Raw genomic sequence first — 19,461 nt, 5'->3', positions numbered from 1 at the left:
GACTTTTCTTAATTTTTTTTTTATTTCTAATTTAATCACTGAACTATTAAAGCAGTCAAGTTCGTTCTTCTCTGAACTAGAAAATATGGGAAACACATACTCAGTGATGGATCCAGGGGGGCGAGGGGGGTGCGCCCCCCCCCCCTAGTGTAGTCTATAGTAGTGTAATTACTTAATTAACTCAAGTTTGCGTTAATTAAACTTGCTCCTAACGCAAGTTCATCGGATCAACTTATTTTGCGCCCCGTCCTAAATCTTTTTTATCGGATAAAGCTATTTTGCCCCCCCCCCCTAAAAAAGTCCTGGATCCGCCCCTGCACATACTATCCAAAATATTAAAATGACATATTAGGGGTAAGTTCAAGCACATAGGATTTTCACAAAATCCTTCAGGGATATTGTTGCTATGACAAAATACTTGAAGGTTTTCCTTAAACGGGGAAAGGATATTACGCTTGAAGTTTTTTTTAAGTTGTAAGCAAAATTTTAACAAGAAAAAAGCAAAAACCATAAAAAAATTTCTAAGTCAAACACTTCATCAAGAAAAAAAAAAGGTTCGGCATTTTATATGCATTCATATTAACAGCTTGAAATAAAATTGAGGACTCTGGCCAACACTAAGCAGTCAGCCTAAGTCCATCAAGGGTGTCAATTCGGGGATGGATCCAGTAGTTTTTCACCCTCCCATTCAAAATTTTTGAAAATACTTTTTTGTTATTTTCATTGAAAAATACTTCTTTTTATTTCCGTAAAAAAAAATAAAAACCAATGAATTTGCTCCCTCTAGATTTTAAAAAATATATTGCTCCCTCCCTCTCCCCCCTACCATCTACAGTTTCGTGAATTAACACCCTGATGTTGGTTTGATACGAAGTCATCCTTCTCCGAATGACATTGAAGATCAACTGCACAGAAATGTTCAAGTACAAGGTTGACAGATGGTCTCAAATAGCCTTCATATCCTTAATGCAATCTTCGCAGTTTATTGAGCTTTTCTTAGCATCAAAATTGACTAGAACAAGGATATATCTGGAATTGGTTTCTGGCCTTCGTCTTGGCTTCCGCAGCTCTCACATTCTTCATTTCACCAATTTTTGCCCGTTTTTTTAAAGAAAGGAAGAGGATTTGGTCTGACACTTATGGAGTTGCTGATCTATCTGCACCCTCTAGGATGTGAGAAACTTTAGTTGATTGAGATTCATGTCTTCTTCCTTAGCCAGCTCTTGGCAGTTTGCTATATCTAGTTCTTCTTTGAATTGATCCCACTTCACTTTTCACGATTTAAACTAAGAGTTCGGTTGACTCTTAATATATTTTTGGTTGCCTATTTGTGCGAAAAAATTTGCTATGGTCTGTTGAAACACGGAGACTTCAACATATGAATTGGATCCAAGTTTTTCCAATTCGTAAGTCAATTATGAAAAAATTATCACATTGGTTACTATGAGTTGGGAGTCTATACGGGGTAAAAAACAGTGAGCCTGAGTCTATATTTGGATTTTTTTTTTTCCCAATTGTTTATCTCTAGGCACACTTTCAGCATTGGCCCTATGCATAATTCGTATATTTATGATTTATAAAAGCTTATTTGTACCTGAACCGCTTTTGTAGAGACCTTTAAGGATTTTGCTATGAGATTCTGTAAAAATCCTATTCATCTGAACTTGGCTTACGTCAAACTTATAAAAAATACAAAATATAAGCTTTTAGTGGAAGAAATAAAAATGGATATTATTTTAGCTGTTCTGTACTAAGTTAACTGTTCGTAGCACCATTGCCTTTCAGTTTGAATCAAAATGAAAAGAGCTGAAAAATAGGTAAAAGTTCTTTTTTCAATTTAGACACTGTTTTTCCTTACTTCTTTTTGTTTCATATTGCAAGTCCTAACCTCGTGGTGACGTTCATATCCATTATCTTTTTTCAAACTTCACAGTTGATTTTTTTTTTTTTACAGAAAATGAGACACTTCTTGCTAAGCTTTTTTCCAGAAAATGAGACACTTCTTGTTAAGCTAATTTTGGGAAATTACACTAATTTTCAAGATTATTGCACAAGAAACGCCAAAGCTAAATGGCGTCGGTGATTCTTTATCGGGCACTCGTGGCAGTTTTTACTCTTATAAGTTATTAATGCTCTTTGACTTATCGCCTAAAAATAAACAGAGGATAGTGTGTCTTTTTTGTAAGGAGTAAGCCCTCATTTTTTTATGGTATTTAGTTTAGATGGCTGTATTGACTGTAAAACTAACAGCGAACCTAGATAAGGATACCGGTCTGGTCATGACACTACTTTCTTCTTCTCATTTAGCAGCTAAGATTGGAAACAGTAAAGTTGCAAACAATATGCCTTATGGAAAGCTAATCATTTTTGAAGGGGAGGGGGGTGTAGGAATGGTAACTCCCCTCCCCTTCATAAAGCATGTGCTGTGATCACATATTGGATCTAAATATTTTTATAATGAAGACTGACGTTAGTTTTATCGATTTTTTTTTTTTTAATAACGGGTTCTATTACAAGATATTTGCTTGAATCCAATTTGATATGCCGAATTTTTTGAAACCGAGAGAGAAGCTTATGCATATAAATAAAGAGACATCACATGGTAGTGTTTTGAATGTGCTATGCAAGTTTAACCTCCTTTACTGGTTGATGACAAGAGTATACTGCAATTTGTGTAATTTTTATTACAAAAAATCTAACAAACAGCTAGAACAATTAATTAATCTGTTGATTTAGTGATAAACCATACAATAAAATAGTAAATAATGGGTAAGAATTGGAGAAACACAAAACTGAAACTTGCATAGATAATCAATGAAAAACTGAATAAGACATGGGCAATGGGATAAACTTTCATATGCCATATCTGCAAGTTTTCTCTTTCATGTCTCTAACTTTGAAACTATATCAGAAACGCCAAATTACTCATAAGAAACCGATTTTCATCTCTGGTAGAAGATAAAGGACAGATTCACAAACAAATAAACGATCAAATAGCTAAGTCCATTTATTAGACATTTCAACGTTTATTTGTTAGTCGTAGAAAGGTACTGTGGTCTTGGAGAAAAAAAAAACCTGATTGAAGATATTACGTTGAAAATTCACAAAATTTGAAATAATCTATCCAGATTTTATCTAAGTTACCATTCTTAAGGGTTTGAAAAAAGACCTTAAGCATTAAGGACTTACTGGCCCCAGAAGATCAAAGTTTGGCCTGTGGAAGTTGGTTATACTCTCCTCGGTTGCAACAATCTTTGCATAACCAATCTGGTTTTTGTTTCTCGTCAAATCAGATCATTCCACTGTCGGTAACAGGGAAGACAATTAGTAAAAGAGACACCAAGGCAATGGATACAGTCGTCAAGAGGTATAACGAAGTTATTACGTTGAAAGGGAATAATAGTATTGTAAGTATAGGGGAGAAACTCGCACTGATCAACATTAAGCAAAGTGCAGTATCACGAAAAGCGATTAAACAGCAGAAACCATTTGATAGAGATAATTTTTGAAAGGCTCTGGTTCGTAAGAACAAATTAGGCACCAACAAGTTAGAAAGACACTTTTGAAATGGTCATTGAAGGTGCAATACTAATTATTTTGACTGGAACATTGGCCATTGTGATGCCATCAAAATCAGCAGAGTTGAGTTTTAAAACCTTGCAGTGTTTTAAGAATATTTGATCATTCGATTGGTATCACACGTAACTGACTTACACGAGGAAATAGCATGTTTTCTATCAAACAAGAATGAGCTTTAGACAAAACCTTTAAATGGTGGTCTATCCAAGATAAATGCAGTATTATATCACTAGAACTTGTATCCAATAATATTGAATTCATACTATATATATTTCGATTTAATCTGTGTATATCTATGTTAATATATATATATATATATATATATATATATATATATATATATATATATATATATATATATATATATATATATATATATATATATATATATATATATATATATATATATATATATATATATATATATATATATATATATGTACATATATATTTCGCCTGTATCGAAACAAAGCGTCTTCAGCACAACAGAAACACAAGAAGAACAAGATAAAAAAAAAAAAAAAAAACTAAAACTAAAAAAAAATAAAACCACCACCAAAAAAATACAATTGGCGCAACTATATGTATGTGTGTATAATATTTAATACAAATTAAATATTGGTTTCTATGGCTTTTCTCCACCCACTTTTACTTTTTGAAAATTTTTTCACTTGAAAAACGAACCGCCTGTAGTTCATGCTTACGCACAGTTTTCGTCTCAGTACCACGAGACGGCCAAACACAGGCAGCCCATATTGTTAGTTCAGAAATAGGTCTTTTTCTTAATCTCCTTGAGCAACGGATAATCACAATCCCATACGGTTTTTACGTACTACGCTGGACACAGTTGATAAGAATAGCACCGTCCTCAGATTTTTTTTTTTTGTGTGTATGACATAGTATTACGGTATTAATGAATAAGTTTTCAATGTTGTTGTCAGAGATTCACTAATGATAAAAATAACTGATAATTCCCATAACCTGCACACGAATTATGAATATTAGAGTAAATGTTCTTACCCAAAGATAGAAGGGAACACGTATATTTAATAGTAGCGAACGAAGTGTGGCCTAATATGAAGCAAAAGTAAATGAAGAAAGGACAGAATAAGTACAACTAGTAATTGGTTTTTTATAGTTAATTTTAGCATATTATCGGGTAATTTTAGATGTTGCTGGCTTTTTTTTTTTAATTAGTGACAAGCATGTTTACCCTCTGCTGGTTTGTCTTTTTCTTTAAGGTGAGTAGCAATAGGCATGCGGTTAACTGAGGATATTTTGCATCTGTTCTCCTTTAGTTTTTTATGAAACAATGCAGTCTCCTGGCCAGGGTTGATCAGTCTCCTGGCCAGGGTTGCCACCCCTAGGTATTTATCACTATTTTTAGTGATTTCTTATATTGACTAAACTAAAAAATCACTAAATCAGCACATATATTTCTAGATTATTGAAGAAAATCACTAAATCAATCAAAAAATCATAAAAATGTAGTTATTTCTTTTTTTCACCGGGTGGCAACCCTGCTCCTGGCAAGGCTGAGAATGCTACTTCATCAGTAGCATTATGCATAATGAGTCAAAGTCTTGCTTGTTTGTTTATCTTTTTCCTATTTAAGGTTACTTACGGGGAAGCTAGTAATGGCTCTGGACTGAAACGCCATGGTAGTTCTGTATCAATTGTTTCAACATCTGTGAATTCTGTGTCGCATTCACAATCTACCAAAAGTGAGTAGTTGTATCTTCATTCTTCTCACACCTTATCTTTTCTCTGCTTTATTACTTTTTGTTTTTTGTTGTTTTTTTTTTTCACCAAGAGTTTTTTAACAAGAAAATACTGTTTTAAAAATTACGACTGAATCTAAAACAATGAAGTTAATGACTATTATTTACAGTCAAATGCTTCAACTACAACTTTATTTTAAACTGTTCTGTTTTCATCTTTGCAAACTCTCAGGAAAATCTAATTTCCTAGAGTACGATGAAAAATTTATTTCCCTGGAAAAAAAAGTGTGTCAACAAACTTTGCTAACAAATATTAGAAAGTTCATTTGCACGAGCCTGAACATTCCTTAATCCTCGACTACTTGGTTGTGAAGCACATGGCTATTATATGCTACTGGAAATGCATTTATATACAACTTTATTTTAAGCCGATTGAATTTCTTCCTTTCCAGTTGTTTTAATTCATTATGGTTGCAGCGGTAGCTGCAATCTAGTAAAGAATGAACCACAGCCCGTAGTAACCAAAAGTTAAAAAACGCGTTTTGAAAAAAACTGCCTAGTGAAAAAAAAAATTGCCATCTGACGCAGACTCAGAAATGGTAATTATTATTATGGTTCTTCTTAAAAGTAAAAGTTTATTCGAAAAGAAATTTATGGTGATTTCGAAAAAAACCTGCAACCCCTCGAAAATGGCGTCAGATAAAAATGAAAAGTGTACCATTGGAATCAGCAAGGTCGAAAACTTTTTACAGGGAATTTACAGTCCCCCTCCTTGAAAAACAAGGAAAATCAATTTTTTGTATCGGCAGCACTAATCTGCCTCCTGTTTTTTTTTTTTTTTTTTTTTTTTTTTTCTTTTTTTTCTTTTAACAGGCCTTGGGGCTACCAGAACACCATAGAAAGATGCTTAATGGCTCATTCAAAAGCTATTTCTCATATTTACGTGCTTTTTATAAGTTCCGCCGTCTACAAGTGCCATATGACAATAAAATGGCACTTTTTGTGCCCTGTCTTCATTATGGCTTTTTCAGGCGAAGTCGGCCGAGTAAAAACAGATTTTTGCTCATCAAAAAACAAACATTCCTGAAAAAACTGTATTATTTTGTGAAGTATGGATAAGGAACTTTTATGTTATAGACTGAAAGTTTTTGTAGCTGTCAAGGTTGTTTGGAGTATTTTCTAGAGGTGTCTTATCTCCCCTAGATCGGTGATAATTAGAAATTATAAGTTTTCAACTGAACGTAAAGAGTGACATTAAAACTTAAAACGAACATACATTATTCTGTATAAATAAAAAGATCATGGCAGCATTTTTTCTACATTAAATTTCAATCAAAAACGAGGAAAGATTAATTTTAAAAAACAAAGTTTTCCGAGGGAAGTAAAGAGCGAAGTTGAAACTTAAAACGGACAAAAATTAACACTTCACAGCCTATCTAATATATTCCCTGTGCTTCCCTCTGCTTTTAGGATTATAAAAAACTAGCGCTTTACTGAAAACACAAAATAATATAGGAGTTTTGGTACAGTTAAAGCAAACCAATTAAGGACACTTTTAACAGAATAAAAATATTATCAATCCGTTTTAGAATTGTTGCTTTATTTTTTTTACGTGTAATTTGGTATCATTTCTGCATAGTGGCACAGTTCAACGGCAGGCTCTCGCTTTAGTTTCGAAAAGGATATATCAGGATTAGTTTGTACACAAGTTCGATTTAAAGTCATCTTGATATCATTTGGACTATATACTAGCTTTAGAATTTGTATCATAGCTTGAAATTCACTGTTGTATAGAAAGAAATAATTGGATTTCTAGAGTTCATAATATGTCTTATTTGATCTTCTTTTCAAGTAATGCTAAAGCATATTTCTTACAATTTAAGACTTTATATTACTCGCTATTGGTATTATAGCTGGCGAGACCAAAATGCTACCTGATAAATCAATCCAATATTTCTGTATGCTGTTCAATTACTTCGCGACTATTAAAAAAATATTTAATTTTACGCTTATGTTTTTAAGGTAATTTTATTTGTATACTGAAAGTTACTGATGTCACAACTGGTATAAGACTAGGAAAAGATTTATAGATTCGTTTTTTTGTTGTCAGGCTACATACTCACTTTTGACTCTCAGATCAACATCCTTGTTTTTTATACGTGGCTTAGGTGTTTTCAGTAAAGGACTAGTTTTTATAATCCGTGCCACATATGTGAAAGTGGTCGGTTGGTTTGTTTGTGCTAAATCTATTGATATATATTAGACGGGTTTGAAGTAGTAAATTTTACCTGTTTCAAGTTTCAACTTCGCCCTTTACTTCCCTCGGGAAAAACTTGTTTTTGAAATTAATAAAATAAATGGAGCCATATTTATTAGGCCTGTTAACTAAGCCTACTCAGCCTTCTTGAAGAAGTAGGTTTTTGAAAATACGAAATGGTAAGAAAAATGTGTATTTTCAAACTCTGGTGACAACTATAAGAAAGTTCCCTCACATGAAAATGACCGTTTCTTATCCTTGATGACTTGGATGTTAAGTACAGGATACCACTGCATCATTGTAATTGAAAAAAAAAAGATAAGACAAGGATCCTTGAGAGCTATAGGGTATTGACAGGTATTTCTGGATTTTCAATCACTGGGTATTCTTTACATAGACAGGTAGCAAACCTATCACCCAACATTACGACAGCGCGAATCAAACTCTGGGCCCGCATTGGAAAGCAGAGCACCAGCCTACGCTGCATTATTGGGAATGCGTTTAAAAAGAAACTTTATTTTAAGCTGATTTGTTTTCTCCCTTTCAAATTCTTTCTATTTTGAAATAAATGGAGACGCTTTCTCTAGGCCGGGGAGAGAAAAGACTTGAAATTGTAAAACAAACAAAAATATACTCCAAATAATGTAATTGCGAAAGTAACAGCTATATGATGATTTTATTATGTGACTGCACCAAACAGGTATTTCACGCTGCAATAGTATATAACTACATTTATGCACAAACGCTAAAATACTTACTCGAACTGAAAAAAAAATTATAAGGAATAAAATAAAAACAACTAATTCACTAACCATCCTCAGAAAACTTTCACAATAACCTCAAACTTCAAATCTATTTGTGCTATACAGGAATAAAAAAACAAGTTTTTATTGTTTTAAAAAATAAAGTTGTCAGATAGAGTCAAACTTTAGCGTCAAGAGCGAGGCGTTGAGGAGGGGACATTCCCTTCCATATAGGGAATAATTTCTGTTCGTTTTAAGTTTTAATGTCGCTCCTTACTTTCAGTTAAAAAAACTTGTTTTTTTTATTTAATTTCTTATCTTTTTTTATTTAATGAATATTTTATTTGTATAAAAATTTTACTTTTCTTTTGCTAAATGGATGTCTTTAAAAATTAACTTACGTAACTAACTTCTATATTCGTATATTTTTCTTCTGGCAAAAAATACAAAGTTGCAGATTTTTGCAGATATGAGCTTGAAACCTATGTAATAGGGTTTTCTGATACGCTGAATCTGACGGTGTGATTTTCATTAAAATTCTTTCACTTGTAGGGGATGTTTCCCCCTCTTTAAAAAATCGAGTAAATTTTCTCAGGCTCGTAGCCTTTGATGAGTAATACTAAACTTAATAAAATTTATATATTTAGGATCAGCATTATAAACACATTCTTTTGATACATTTATTGACATCAAAATTTCATTTTTAAAAGTTTCGATTACTATTGAGCCGTATCGCTTGTTTTTTTATTGTTTTTTTTATTACGTATATGTTATTACTTATATCAAGGGGTTCTCCCCTTAGTCAATACCACGCTCTTTACGTTAAAATTTAAAAAAAAATTTGATTCAAAAACCCCTGAATCACAAAGGCCTTTTAATTAGAATAGATAGATCTTTTTAAAGAACAAAAAAAAAAACTTTATCGTAAAGAGCGAGTTACGGACTTGGGGGAGAACCCCATCACATACGTTATAGTTTCTGTTCGTTTTAAGTTCTAATATTCCTTCTTACATTTCAGTTGAAAAAACTTGTTTTTTTTTATTTAATTTCTGATCGTTTCTTAAATAATGCTTGGAAATCCGGTGCCCCTTCATAGAAATGTCCCTTACCCCAAAGAAACATCCTCCACGGAAATATTCTCCAGAGTAACCCCCTCCTCTAGCCCACCCCACCAGAAAAAATCCTTACTGAAAATGGTTGTATAATTCCCAATAACCAATAAATAATTCTCGCAAGTCCGGCGCCCCCTTCATGGCAATTTCCCTTCCCCCATGAAAACTTCCTTCATTAACAGATCCTCCAACATCACCACCGACCCACCCTTCCCTCCCACTCCCAGAAAAAAAACCTCCTGAAAACTTCTGTATACTTCCCAATAACCAATACTATATGTTAACATTGGGTAAAGTTCATAACTTTTAGCCCTCCCTCGGGGAACTTCGGGAGATTAAGTCATCCTAAAAGACATAGTTCTCATATTTTCGACCATGCTAAAAAAAATGGCTATCTCAAAATTTTGATCGAGTGACTGTGGGAAAAAAATTAGCGTGGGAGTAGCCCTAGTTGCCCTCTATTTTTTTGGTCACTTAAAAATGGCACTAGAACTTTTAATTTCCGTTCCAATGAGCCCTCCCACGATATTCTAGGACCACTGGGTCGATGCGATCATCCCTGAAAAAAAAAATAAACAAACAAACAAACAAATAAACACGCATCCGTGATCTTTCTTCTGGCAAAAAATGTAAAATTACACATTTTCGTAGATAGGCGCTTGAAACCTCTACAGTAGGGTTCTCTGATACGCTGAATATGATGGTGTGATTTTCATTAAGGTTCTATAACTTTTAGGGGGTCTTTCCCCCTTTTTTTGAAAATCAGCCAAATTTTCTCAGGCGCCTAACTTTTGATAGGTAGCACTAAACTTGATGAAAGTTATATATTTGAAATCAGCATTGAAATCTGATTCTTTTGATATATCTATTGGTATCAATAACACCGTTTTCTAGAGTTTCGGTTACCATTGAGCCGGGTCGCTCCTTACTTACAGTTCGTTACCACGAACTGTTTGATTCCTAACATTTTTATCACCAATTATCAAACTTAAATCAAATGGGAAGCTAACATATATGTTCTCTCAATTCAAAATTCATATTATTATTGTTTATTTTTTAACCCACACTATACAGAGGTACAATACGTGGAGTATCACGGGGAAAAACACAAAAAATGCGACACAATAAAATATATAAATCAAAAATTACCAAATTACAGTGTAACACATAATAATTTAAAATAAACTAGAGCAAAAAAAAAAAAAAAAAAAAATAACGTGAAAGGAGGACGCAAACAGGAAAAAAAAAACAAAAAAAAAACTGACAACTTTCAAAAAAAAATAAGCAGGCATTAAAATTATAATTATTGGATTTTTACTCACTCTTTACAAATCTAAATTGTATAATGACCAAACAGAGAAAAACAACTAAACAAATAAAAGAAAAATAACTTAGGACTGAAAAAACCTGATAAGGTGATGGTGCGGAGAAAAACGGATACAAGCAGTATTTGAAAGTTTTCTGTGTAGTGCTTCCAGTTTTTCAGTAATATTAGGAACAAGAAATTTATTAATAATTACCCGGTTTTTGGTCCAAGGTGGAAGAAACAACAAAAATTTACAAAATCTAAAATAATTAATCCGGATTATTTTTAACTCAGTTTTCTTCAGAAGGATGAAAATTCCAGAAGCAAAAAGAATTGAATGGTCACAAAAAGTTGAGTAGAGCGTGGCCAACGCGAGTTTATTATATTTACCTCTATTGGCAACAATCTTAGCATATCCTAATTTAATTTTCGTATTAGTATCTGAGACTGTGCGCTGGCACAAGCTTGGAAGACTATTAGTAATAGAAATACCGTGCCATCAAAGAGAATCTACGAGAGGGATAGTAAAGCCACTACAGTGAAGGGAAGTACTAGAAATATTATTAAAAGAAAGAAATTTACATTTATCTACATTAAGAGACAGGCCTATGTCTGAAAAAGAAGAAACAACACGAGCAACCATGTTAGATAAACCAGTTTTAGTACGGCTTATAAGAAGCAGATCATCAGCGTAAGCCAGGTAGGAAACATCAGAAAAACCGGAGAGATAGGTAGCCGAAATCTTTGCCAGAACACCTGAAATACACAAATTAAAAAGGGTCGGAGATAAAACTCCACCTTGCCTTAAACCTCTTTTCAATTTAATATTAGATGCAGGCAGAGATTTCAGCCGAAGAAAAGAATTAGAGTACCAGTACCAAAGAAGCAAAATAACCGATAGATTGACACCGTAACCACGAAGAGCAGAAAAAAGCTGACTATGACATACAGTATCCAAAGCTTTTGATAGATCTAAAGTACAAAAAAATATACTCCTTCCCTTAGAAGAATTTTCAAGGAGCAAAGATGATAATACACGATGTGCGTGTTGACAACCTACTCCGGGCTTAAATCCAAACTGGTTATCTCTCTCAAGCATATTATTAGTTACAAAAGGTATTAAAACATGCTCAAGAACTTTACTAAAAGTGCAAGAGACAGTAATAGGTCGGTAAGAAGAGCAAATAAAAGGAGAATTCCCCTTATTTAAAATGGAAGAGACAGTACCACACAAAAAACTCTCCGGTACACTAGAAGTACAAATACACATCTGGAGAAGTAGGTGTATATGGTTAATAAGGGGGGAGCAATCTAATAAAAGGTGAAATCTAGATATACCATCATTATCTGATTTAAGTTTCTTAATTGCTTCAATTACGGATGAAAGAGAAATAGGAACACAGAGACGCTGAGATAGAGGGGTACTAAAAATAGCAGAAAGAGAATGAGAATACAAAGAATCCACACGGTAATTAACATTAGAAAAAATAGACGAGTAATGGTCATGCCAAGCAGATGCAGGAAGACAATCACTATTTGGTACATCACTTCTAATCGACTCAGAATTAATAACTTTTCGCCATTCTCTCTTTGACACTGGAAATTCCACACCACGATAACGCATAGACTTAAGATATTTTTTATATTCCCTGCGGGTCTTACGCTTAAGGTCAGAAACAATACCACAAAGCGGTCTATCACATTCATTCCAAACTTTTAACCAAAACTTAGCTGTAATTTTCAAAGTTTTTAAATTAGGATCTAAAGACCAGATAGGTTTTTGTGTACCACGTCTAACACGTTGCAGCGGCACTGCAACTGCCTCGGCATCTTTTAAACATTTAATTATTTGATTATAATAGCAATCCAGGTTCTTTTTGCAATTCATTTGTATAGAGCTCTGAAGCAGATGATAGAGAACTCGTATAGCAGACAGCAGCCTTGTTAGTGTAAACGCATAAAGAGGAACATCAGCTTTCTTCCAATTACTTTTTTCAAACCATTTTGAAGACTGGGTACTTTGCAGAAACTTGCAGGGTTTAAATTCAGCGTAAGAGTAAGTGAAATAGGGAGATGATCTAAGTCTTTTTCTTCAGCATGTACAAACACTATTGATGTAGCAATACTAGGTGAGCAAATAATGTGATCAATATTGCTCTTACTGCCTGAATGGTGAATGTAAGAAAACGGATGAGTTTTGGGTATAATATGATAAGATGGAAGGCAATCCTACAACAAATCACATCTCACTGATGAGTTATTTATATCCGTATTGAGGTCACCAATGATCATATAATCTAGAGAAATAGAAAGAATTTTTTCCACTAGAAACTTCAACGTGTTACAGGCTTTAGCAAAACTAGCCGTCGATCTAGAGGAACGGTCATCATAAGGCATATAAGAATTAATGAAAACTATAGTGCCCATACGATCAGCCAAAAAAAACTAATCCGAGTAAAAAATCACCGGCGAAACCAAATTAGGATTGTGCTTAAAAACACAAGCTAGTCCTCCGGATGGCCGGCCGCTTGTGGCTCTGGCAGTAGTAAAAAACACATCATGATGAAGGCTACGACGCAAAACGTTAATACTAGAGTCTGTAAGAAGATGCTCCTGTAAACAAACCAAATCAAAATCATAGTAGAACTCATCAATAACGAAATCCTTATCCTTTGTACCATTAATATTAAACGATATTATTGAAAACTCCAAAGTCATTGCAAAAAGTGGGAGCGCGACATTATTTCCTTAGATATAGGGCAGGACAAGCTATAAGAAATATGATTTTTACCACAGTTAGCACACTTCGGAGCAACACTACAAGGACTATCCTTAGTAGAAATATGTGGCCCAGCACATCTGGCACATTTCGGGACATTGCTGGTGCAAGCACTTTGAAAGTGTTTGTATGATTGGAATTTGAAGCAGCATTTAGGTATTTCATTAAATACGTGAATGCGAAAAAATTCATATCCCACTTTAATTCCTTCTTTTAAATAAGTAGACTGAGTGAAGGAGTCTTCAAATTCCAGCTCGACTGACATAGTCTGGCTCAGTCGATTTGCACTTATTATACCTTGCAGTCTTTTAATAACTGAAAGGTCAACATCAACTGGGAAACCTCTGAGAATCCCAAAAAAGCGCTTGGATCGTACTTTAACTGTTGCTCCGGTTATAAAGTTCTGAACCGATGTACAAAAATCTTCAGTTGCAGATTTATCGATATTGACATACTATCTGTCTTTAACAGGTTTCACACTACAAACTAATTCATGCCCAGCTATTTGATCGAGAACAGATTTGCATTCAATCGGATCAGACAGATCTGAAGGCACTTTAGAGACAATAACTGTCGTATGAGTGTCAATTGCTGTGATAGGTTTAGGTAGTTTAGGAAAATTCAACTGATAATTGTCAAGTTTCCCTGAAATCTCAACAACCACTTGTTGTAGCTCATTAAACTTAGAGAGTAAAGAAGTATAAGCATTTGCAGGGAGACATGGCACCTCTGTAGGTCGCTTTATCACAAACGTAGGTGCAAAAGTGTCACTACTGTCAAGAGATCTTAACAGAGAAATAATGTCACTAAAATGATTAGAAAGTGCATTGTTCCCCTTACGTACTGGGCAATCCAATTCAGGTGCACTTATTTGCCAGAGTAAACTTTTAGCTTCTTTGATTATATTCACGTCAAAAAACTCCATACCATGTCTTTTAATAATATCCTCCTCTATTCCGCTTAGCAAATTGCTTTGAATAAAATTCAGAACAGGAGAATATACAAGTTCAGGCATTTCGTCGGAGCTTTTCATGGCTATCATATTAAACCTCTGACGAACATAAAAAGGACAATCATAGAGAACATGCTCGCAGTTTTCTATACATCCACATTTACACGTTTGGCAATCAGTTATGCCTATTCTATGTAAAAAATAATTCAGTTTCGAATGGCCTGTTATAAACCGAGTTGAAATGTAACTTGGTTCAAGTTTTTGCGCACAAATTAAATCTTCTTTACATCTGAAAAAAACTAACAGGCTAACTACTCACATAATTTTCAAATATTACATATTATTTATTATATAGAGCATTTTTTTTTTTAAACACTACGGTTCAGTTGGAAAGGTGACAAATAATTTTCCATCAGAAACCCAACTCCTAGCATCTCAACAACTATTTCATCGGTAAAAACGCTATGATCAACAGAATATCTATCTAAAGGAAAACTAGGCTACACAATATCTGGCCAAAAAGAGGGACGTCCGTTTTTAACAAACCTTATCACTGCTAATTCTATTGCTCTTAGACCGATTGGAAGAACGCCAGAAAGTGCCGTAATAACATGATTTTGAGCAGTTCTAAACGACTTTGAAATACTAAGGGTTGAACATCTTTGTGCTGACTGTAACATATTCTGTATTTTTTTTTTCTTAAGGCCCAAATCCATACTGGAGCCGCATACAAAATAGTACTTTCAATTACTGACTTATACAATTTTTTAAGAGCGAAAGGCGTTAAACCCCAGGTCATCCTTGCCGCGCTTAAGAGACGACTCGAATATTTCTTAGCTTCATTAATTCTGCATGTTACATGTTCTTTCCAAAAGAAGTTTCCTATCTAAAATTACTCCCAAATATCGAACTTTATCCTTAACTTCAATAGCGTCGCCTCCAAATACTAAATTAATATGAGGGGGTTTATGTCTATTTGAAAATAAAACAGCCTCTGTTTTTGATGTGTCAAATGTTAATTTATTATTTACTGCCCATTTATCAAAACTCTCGAAAATCTTATTTGCTATTTTTTCCATTGTACTTACATTCTTTGCTGTAATGATTGCACATATGTCATCAGCATATGCTTGAATAAAACAATTTTCATTTGTATTAATTTCAAGAATATCATTATATTAACAAGCCATAGAAAAGGAGATAGAATTCCACCTTGTGGACATGACTTTTGTAGTTTATGCAAGTTTCCATTTTCATATGCAACTGTTCGATCTGATAGATAACTATGTATTTTATTAAGCCAGAAGGGCATTCTTTTTCCTTTAACTTTTTAATAATTCCTGGATGCCAAGCATTATCGAACATCCCTTTTATATAAAAAAAATATGCACAATGTAAATAACTTCTTCTTTTAATTTTTTTCAACCCTAGTCACCAAATTATCAGCCGCATCTACCGTACTTTTATTTTTCGGAAAACCAAACTGATAATCAGAAATCCAACTTTTATTTTTAATTAAATTATTCAGTCTACTCATTATTGATTTCTCAAAATTTTTTCCTAAATTAGAAAGTAGACTTATAGGGCGATACGATCGAGCATTGCCGTCATTTTTCTTACCTTTTTTATTTATTACTATCACATTAGCCTTTTTCCATTCTTTAGGGAAATACGAAACTTTCAAACACGCGTTTAATATTTTCAAAACAGTTGGTGCAATTAAATTCATATTCTTTTTCAAAATTAAATTTAAGATTCTATCCGTGCCTGGGGCTTTCATTGGTTTTAATTTTTTTTTTTTTTTATAATTTCTAAAAGGTCGCGAAACTGAAAATCCTCGCTATTTTCTACATCTTCTTCTAATATTTGCTTTACTTCTTGTCGAATTGTATGATGATAGCTATTATCATCTAATATTTCATCTTTCGTGAACCACTTATTCAAAAGTACATACACCCCAGCTTCAGTTATTGAATTCGTAAAAGTACCATCACTCTTTTTAGTATGGTAACAGCTATATGTAATAATAAAAATAATGAAAAATTAGACATTTGTATCAAATCACTGATAAGTAAGTAACAATGGGTTTATTTAAAAAAAAAAATATATACATCATCGATTCCCTGAAGCAATGCTTGTGCGGGAGAAAACCCAACTAATAAATCAAAAAACCAAGAAACCAAAAAAAAAAAAAATGGTAACTCCGATGCTAAATATTTAAACATAAACAGAGCATTATAGAATACAAATATTCCTGCCAACGGTAGAATTTTATACTCGCGGTAAAGATGCCTCACCGATACAGATAGGTCAATTTGATTACCATAAAGAACTCTAATTGCCATATTCTGTGTTTCGCAGAGCGGATGGAGGTGAGTTACGAATGTTTTCGACCAAACCATACAACAGTAAATGAGATATGGGTGAACCATAGAAAAATACAACATTCTCAGAATTTCACACGGAAAAAGATACCTAAGTTTACGCATAATACCAATTTTACGAGACAATTTGCTGTTAACAGATGCAATATGGTCTTTAAAACTAAGGCTTTCATCAATTATAACACCAAGGTATCTAGTACTAGTAGATCTTACAATAGTATGGTGCCCTACTTCTATATTATTAATCCATGGATAATGTCCAGTAATTCTACCATAAATCAAAAAATTCGACTTATTATGATTCAGTTTCAATTTATTTACTCGCATCCACTTTTCAATCGAAGAAACACCTTGTTTCAATATAGTCATCAGTAGAGGTGACCCTAGTACTCGTGACAGTACACCAAATATGGGCATAGAATACTGACGATACACCATATATGGGCATGGAATCCCTAGGGAGAATGATTGCGTAATCGGTCAATGACCTCTTTTTCCAAGGTCGATTTATTTGATGTCTCTATGTGTATTAACTCCGGAACGAAGGTTGCACATGCGCATTGAATTCTAACGGGAACAATGTTATTGATCTAGGACTCGAGGGGGAAGTGAATTCCCGAGAACTTGATTGCGTAATCGATCGTGAATGTTATGATCCAGAAATAGTATTTGTTGTTGTTGCTCGAGCCATATGTTATGAGTTTCCCGGAAACAGTTAGATCACGTGTTTCCTTCTCAGCCAATCAGCGAGTCGGTTACATCCCCCTTTTCAACCAATCAGGGGCCTGCTTACATATAATTTTCCCCATTACATAACAATTCGCCCTTGAGATTTCGTATATAACGGACATGCAATGTGATTAAATTATCAGAAAGTATTTTGACACAATGGAAACAACAATGGATAATAGTGATGAATTAGAAGCATTGGGAAATAAAATTTACCATTTAATTTCCTTTTTTGTAAATTTTAAAATAAAATTTTTTTACTTGTAAATCCGCTATTTTTTTAATATAAAAAGTAAATTTTTTCATTTTCGCCAAACCCCCCCCCCCCCCAAACCATACAAACATCATTATAATCAATGGAAAACATAAAATATATTCTTTTTACCCTAACCCCCTCCCACCATTGTTTTACAATCCCAAATTATCGCAAAAAGAAATACCATTTCGTTAAATTCCTTCCTTCTATATCTTCGCTAAAAGCGACCATTGACTTCTATGAATTTTTAATGAAAATGCCGCTCTGGTTTTGACATAATGCTCTACGCGAGGTTAAAATTAGCTGACACCCCTTTTCCTATGTGTTTACGAACGCGGCAGCCAAAGTCAAAAGGAACTGTTTCGCCGTAAAAATTAAATACATAAGATATTTTATTTAACCATAAAAACCTAACCCCCCCCCCCTCCCTGTTTTAAAACAAAATTCACGCAAAACGAAATACCATTTCTTTAAATTCCTACATTCTATATCCTATCTAAAAGCGACCATTGACTTCTATCAATTTTTAATTAAAATGCAGCTCTGGTTTTGACATAATGCTCTACGCGAGGTTAAAATTAGCTGACACCCCTTTTCCTATGTGTTTACGAGCGCGGCAGCCAAAGTCAAAAGGAACTGTTTCTCCGTCAAAATTAAATACATAAAATATTTTCTTTTACCCTCAAAACCTAACCCCCCCCCTCCCTGTTTAACAACAAAACCCTCGAAAAAAGAAATACCAGTTCTGTAAATTCCTTCCTTCTATATCCACGCGACCATTGACTTCTGTCAATTTTTAATGAAAATCCCGCTCTGGTTTTGACATAATGCTCTACGCGAGGTTATAATTAGCTGTCACCCTTTTTCCGGTGTGTTCACGCTATCGGTCTAGCCAAAGGGTTTTGTTTTGATTGTCAAATTAAAACAGTTTTAAGCAAAAACAGATTGCTGTATATTATATGGATGAGGGTACTAACTTTCTTTCTGTAAAAAAAAAAAAGGGGGCAACTGATTTTGATACTAATTTTTCATCTTCTTTTTAAGGCCAATTATGAATAATGCATGCCCCCACCTTCCAAAAAAGCTAGAGATGTTGAGGCAGCTCCGCTGCAGCCTGACAAAACACTGATGAGAGAGTGGGCGGATAACTACAATGCTAACGCTCAGCACGATCATGAAATAGCTGGTACAGCCGCGCAAGAAAAAATCGCTGCCGCCCCGCCCGCCCTCCCACACGCATAAACTGGTCCTTCAGGCACCCCAACCCCCACGGATTAAGCAAAATTAAGCAATTTTTCCTACCTTTCTATTTCTTCCAATTTTTAGTCCTTTTCAATCCCAATATAAACATATCTCTGTGAGATATTAACCCATATTACATATCTAAATGTAATTTTTTTGCAAAGAAACCGCTCTTTTTCTAATCTTTCCAATTTTCCATTGTAGACATCTTCGCTTTCTCATAATAATATTTTTGGCTAATTTTCTAGTTTACTGTCAGATAACCTTTTTATCACAAAATGCTATTTTTCCTAGAATATTATAGTTTTAAGTGGCCTAGAAGTAAACCTTTTATTTCATCACAGTAAAATTATGTCAGAGATATTAAAGGACATTGTTCCCCCTTTTAAATCAGGTCACTG

General features: G+C 33.9%; 1 protein-coding gene across 2 annotated transcripts in view; it reads left to right on the top strand.

Annotated features, from left to right (window-relative positions):
* Positions 1-19,461, top strand: part of cert (ceramide transfer protein) — a 124,746-nt gene that overhangs the window by 23,882 nt on the left and 81,403 nt on the right. For both annotated transcript variants that reach the window (XM_089102155.1, XM_089102154.1), the window contains exon 4: positions 5,195-5,303. In XM_089102155.1, coding sequence (XP_088958281.1) covers positions 5,195-5,303 — 109 coding nt within the window. The remainder of the gene's footprint in view (positions 1-5,194; positions 5,304-19,461) is intronic.

Source organism: Artemia sp. Qi Xiang Cuo, chromosome 16, assembly GCF_049724085.1.
Source record: "Artemia sp. Qi Xiang Cuo chromosome 16, ASM4972408v1, whole genome shotgun sequence".
In the NCBI taxonomy this organism is placed as follows: domain Eukaryota; kingdom Metazoa; phylum Arthropoda; class Branchiopoda; order Anostraca; family Artemiidae; genus Artemia; species Artemia sp. Qi Xiang Cuo.
The sequence above is the reverse complement of the archived record's forward strand: the minus strand, read 5'-3'. Positions and strand labels throughout refer to the sequence as shown.